Source organism: Rhea americana, unplaced genomic scaffold, assembly GCF_003343005.1.
Source record: "Rhea americana isolate MKP2758 unplaced genomic scaffold, rheAme1 scaffold_384, whole genome shotgun sequence".
Classification (NCBI taxonomy): Eukaryota; Metazoa; Chordata; class Aves; order Rheiformes; family Rheidae; genus Rhea; species Rhea americana.
In genome coordinates this window covers 223,269-228,301 of record NW_028186517.1, presented here as the reverse complement: position 1 = coordinate 228,301, position 5,033 = coordinate 223,269, and the positions used below count along the sequence as shown (strand labels likewise).

At 60.3% G+C, this 5,033-nt stretch overlaps 1 protein-coding gene across 1 annotated transcript in view; it reads left to right on the top strand.

Moving 5' to 3' along the window:
• Positions 1-2,762, top strand: part of BSN (bassoon presynaptic cytomatrix protein) — a 121,576-nt gene extending 118,814 nt beyond the window's left edge. Inside the window, exons 10-12 of the mRNA XM_085313415.1 lie at positions 510-564; positions 744-841; positions 1,974-2,762. Coding sequence (XP_085169541.1) covers positions 510-550 — 41 coding nt within the window. The 3' untranslated portion in view covers positions 551-564; positions 744-841; positions 1,974-2,762. The remainder of the gene's footprint in view (positions 1-509; positions 565-743; positions 842-1,973) is intronic.
• Positions 2,763-5,033: the final 2,271 nt, after the last annotated feature.

Genomic DNA, 5,033 nt, shown 5'->3' with positions numbered 1-5,033 from the left:
GTCTGGCCAGGCTCTCTCCGAGCCTGCTTTGGCCCTTTGCAAACTCGAGTCTCATCCACACGTGGAGACTGGCCCGCTGCGGGGGCACGCAAGTGGCAAAGTCATTCCAGCTCCAAGCAGGATGCCGCAAAACTAATGTGACGCCGAGAGGAATGATTAGCCTTCTGGTAGCGAGCAGGACATGAGCAGCAGGAGCTGTCAGGGAGGTTGGCCAGGTAATCCCATGGGGCACAGGAGCGAGGGCAGAGATGGGGTACGGCTCCTTCCCCTAGCTCCCAGTCGRCCCTGAACGCAGAGGGGAGACAGGTGGGCGCAGGCTGCTGCCCACGGCATGGCGCCCGCCTGAGCCACAGCACCCACAGATCCTCCCCAGCCTGCCTGGCACGCAACCGTAACGGGACCCATCGCCCACGTGCGTTGGGTGGGAAGGGGGCTTGTGTGGCAGCTCCGGGGTCTGCTGGGGACCCGTGGGCAGGAGCGCTCACACCTCTTGTGGCTTTTCTCTGCAGCGGTGTCGGCTTTTGGCAAGAAATTCACTTCGTTCTGGTGAGAGAACGGCACAAGGTGAGTTGCGTGTCTCCCCTCCCAGCCCTTTTGCCCTGCTGCAGGACACCACAAGCGTTCCCAGCAGCGGGGCGACAGGCACTGGYGTCTCCTTGGGTGGGTAGTGGTAGGGATGCCCCAAGTATTGCTCCGCGCCCTGGCTCTGCCCTGACAGCTCCTCCTCCTGCTTCCCGCCACAGGAGTTTGGGAAGCGAGTGGAGATCTAGTCATTGCAAGTGGAAAAACCTATGAAGAACCCAGTGAACTCAGCATGCAGCGCTGGACTCTGAGTATAACAGTGAGTGTCCTGGGGCAGAGCCAGGCCTGCTGGTTCCCCTCGCACCCCACGAGCCCTCTGAGGGCCCCCACAGCATCCCTTTCCCTGTGAGGTGCACACGGAGCTCTGCTGTGTTGTGCCTGATGTCCCCTGTGACTGGCCACACTCCTGGCCCACCATGCCACCAGCTCTCTCCCGCCCTGCTGTTGTTGGGATGGCGGGAGGAGGTGTTCACTGGGACCCCAAGAGGCACAGCGGAGTGGAGCACGGGCCACAGGGAAGGGCCAGAGGGACCTGCTCTGCATGCAGGGGGGTTCGGGCACGTTTGGGACAGCAGCCCAGCAGGGTCTGTGGGACAGTAGCTGACTGAGGGTGGCACGTGCAATGCCAGAAGGGGCTGAGGGTAGCAGGAAGGTTGGACAGGTTTGGAGCTGGGGGCCACGAGCAGGGAACTGGCGCTGCATGGTCCAGGAGATGGCAGTGCCCTGGCGCTTGGAGCAGAAGGAGAGAGAAGGAAGATGGCAGAAGCACCCTGCTGCTGAGCAGGACCGGCAAAGCCCTGGCAGCCTTGGGGGGCCCAGTGCAGCCCTTTCCCCTTCGCAATGGGGCACTTGTCCTCCTGCCTGGTTGCCTGTTCTTGTCACAAAACGCCTGCGCATGTAGGCCCAGAGCCAGCAAGCAGGGGGACTTGGCCCCATTTCCTCTGRCTCTGCAGCACTGTGTGGGCTGATCCTGCTCCGGACACTTCTGCAGACACCAGCTTTGCCGGGATAGTTTGGGCGGCTCAAGCCGTTTCCTGGTGCTCATGAGTTCTGGTCTGGGAGCTTGTCCAGCCGCGTAGGTGGTGGCAGCTGCTCCTCCGGCAACGTCTTCTGGGCTGGTGCCACTAGTTCGYTCCTGTTTGCTTTGTACAAGAGGGGATGTGTTCCCTGCAAGCCTCTCAAGGAAGACAACAGGACGTGTCGGGGAGGACAGTAATGYGGGGGCAGAGGAGCTGGGGATGGCAGGTACCCCGTGCACTTGCTGCTCTTCAGCATCACTGTGGAGCGGTGGGGCAGCAGGTGGCCCTCTCGATGAGGGCATCATTGCACAGGGCGCAAACGAAGCTCCGGCTAACACCTTTCTCTGTCTCTCTCTCTCTGTCTCTCACAAGCTTTTGAAAGCAGGGCAATCCCCTGGATGCTGGATCTCATGGAGCAAACAGTGGCTGAACCGGGGGCCCGGCAGATGACCCAGAGCACGTGCCCTCCACGTCTGGCAAGCAGAGCCTGCGCGGTGGCTCCGGCGCGGCACGGAGCGAGCCGTAGGAACGGTCGGGCAGGCGCGCTTTCCACCTCCGAGGCTGCCCGCAACGGGACGGGCCTGATCCAGACCGTCATGTCACGTAGGTGGGGCTTGACCCTGCCACGGGCCCCYATATGCCGAGGGGCTGAGTTGGAAACCGTGGCCCTTTCTCAAGATTATACGCAGAGTTGCTCCCTCTGAATCTGAAGTCTAGCGTCTTCATAGGTTTTTCCCTCTCTGAGCCATGTGTGAGTTGAGGGCTGGGAGCTGCAGGCTCCGTTTCTCCTTCACATTCCAGTTTGTCCCACCGGTCCCTCGCGTGCACGGGGCCCTTCCCCGTGCCACCCCTGCACTGGAAACCGCTCCGACCCCAAGCTGGGGATTAGGAGAACTTCAGTTAGGACCTAACACTGTTTCATTACTGAAATAAGAGGCCATAGGACTCTGAAAGGCAGCGCGTAAGCGGGCTGGCCTTTCCCAAAGCAACCGCCGGCCAGGCACGTGTCTCAGCACGCAAAGCCAACCTGAAGCCATTCTAAAGCATTCAAACGGCAGTGCTTTCCATTGTACCGGCACGCAGTGCTCCAGGCCGCCTGGGGATCCTTTTTCTTTAAAGAACAGCCTTAATCATCCCACTTTGATTTCTGTGTATACCTCATCCGCACCGGGAGGGGATGCGGGGCTTCCTTGTTGGGGGGGGGGTCCTTTCCAGTTTTCTTTGGTTTCTTTGGGTTTCTTCGTGGTTTTTTTTGTTTGTTTTCTTTCTTTCTTTTTTTTTACTTTATACCAAATCCGCTTTCCTCTTTGCTTTGTACGATGAGTTAACACATGGGCTGTTGTCTGTAGAAGCAATAGAGTGCAGAAGGCTATAAAAGAGCACAATCCGTGGAACAAGATCAGGAGAGCTTTGCCTCTGCCAATATCCTTCCTATTACTGTGCAATTCAAGTCCTTCTTAAGCCATTACGCGTGGGCATGCTCAGAACGATGGAGAAGCGACTCAGAGCAAAAGCTCGCTTACCCCACCAGGAGGAGGTTTCTCAGCCCCGGGGCCTGGGATCCCAGAAGGAAACCAAACGAGACAGCTCGTTTCACTGTAAAGAACTCAGCCAGTGTACAGACGCTCCGGTTCTCATTTGTGCGTGTCGTCAGCTTCCTGCCAGTCTCTCTCTCACGCTGAGCATGTTCCAACAGCAGTTCGTTGGTGTGACCCACTCCCCCCGCGGGTAGCAGCGACCGATTCTCATGTCTAATGTTCTATGCAATGAAATACACCACTTAAGAACAAGACCTGTTAATAGTTAATAAGTTCAATGTTATGTATAAGGGTTTAATTGCAAACGTGCTGCTGAGCAACTGGATAACTATCAACCACCTGTGCATATGAAGTTTAAGTTAGTGGCATGTTCGACCCACGGAGGGCCACTTTGCCAAAGGGTAGCCATAGAGCCYGTGACTGTCTGTCCTGTCGTAGAGCATGGCTTGCTACTTCTCTGCACGGTTTCATCTACGTTTAAATGCTTGCCGTTCTTTGCCTGGAGTTTTCTTTTTCTTTTCCATCAGTTCATCACCTGTATTGAATGCTCTTAGCAGATTTACGCACTTGTTATTGAGGAGCTGGTGGTCCCGATATGACATGCAAGCAGCCCTGGCCCTGCCGCAGGCCCCTTGTAGCGGACTGGGCTCTGACGAACCTGCAGCGTGAGGCTGGAGGGAGAGGCCCAGTCCTTAGCACAGGGGCTGCGGGACAGGGTGACTTAGCGGGTAATGCTCTCCCCAGGTGCCCCCCCCCACACACACACCTAGGGCAGGTATTTTGGGGAGGGGGTCTGCCAGCCTGCCGCAAGGCTCTGCCGGCCAGGCAGCCCTGCTCGCAGCCTCCCCAGCCCGCCCGGTGCCAGCTGCCCTGCCAACGACAAGTGCGTAGCCCGAGGATGCTTCTCCCGGGCTCCGGGTCCGCCCCACTCCCTGCCGGTGGTCTCAGCCACAGCCCCTGCTGCTCCTAGCGCTGTAAATACTTGTATAGTGTGTAAATCGCACGTGGGACTGAGAACACCCCCCCCTCACCGCCGCCAGGGCCCATCTCACTGCCTAGCACATCCGCCAGCTCGCCTCCGTGCGGGATGGGAGCGGGCGCCCGCGGCCCTGCCGCCGGCCCCGGCCCCTCTCCGGCGCAGAGCCTCCCGGCATCGCCCGAGTTGTGGCTGTCTGCTACCCCTCACCCCCCCCGCCCCCCTCCTCCCCGGCGCGCTGTGTCTGGGTGTTCGCTTGGGTCCAAGGGGGGGGGCGGGAGGGGGGGAGAGGGGATGGGACGCGACTGTATGTACAGAACACAAACCACCGAGCAAAGCGCAGCCCACGAAGAAGTTTACAGCGGTAAGTGCAACGCCGGGCGCCCTCCCTCCGAACATTGTGACGGTGTGCGTGTCTGCTGTGCTCCGTGAGATCTGTAGTAACCCGTGTACCGCCGCTGTATCGTGACTCCGTACAAGAAGTTGCCCCTACCAGGTATTTCTGTGGGAACAGAATAAAAGGACTTGATATAAATCACAGACCGTCTTCGCTTCGTGCCTGCCTCGCAGCGAGCTCGGTGTGTCCGAAAGGGGTTTCCTGGCTGCTCCCGGCACCACGCGGAAGGGCTGGCGCAGGGGCAAGGGGGGCCAGGCCGGGCTAGCRGTGGCTAGCAGAGGAACGGGGCCTGCTGGCAAGGAGCCCCCAGGGCAGCGGCGCCATCCGGCTGCTCTCGCAAAGCAGCCGGCGGGTCTCTCGCTCTGCCCCGCCGCCGCACCCTGCCCGCGGTCCGGGGGCCCGCAGAACCCGGGCGCCCTGGACCGGGATCGCTGGGCGAGCGCCCGCCGGGCGGTGGGGGCGAGGGCCCGGCCGGCCCGGGCCGGCTGGGCAGGGAGGCGCGGGAAGGCGGGCGAGACGCG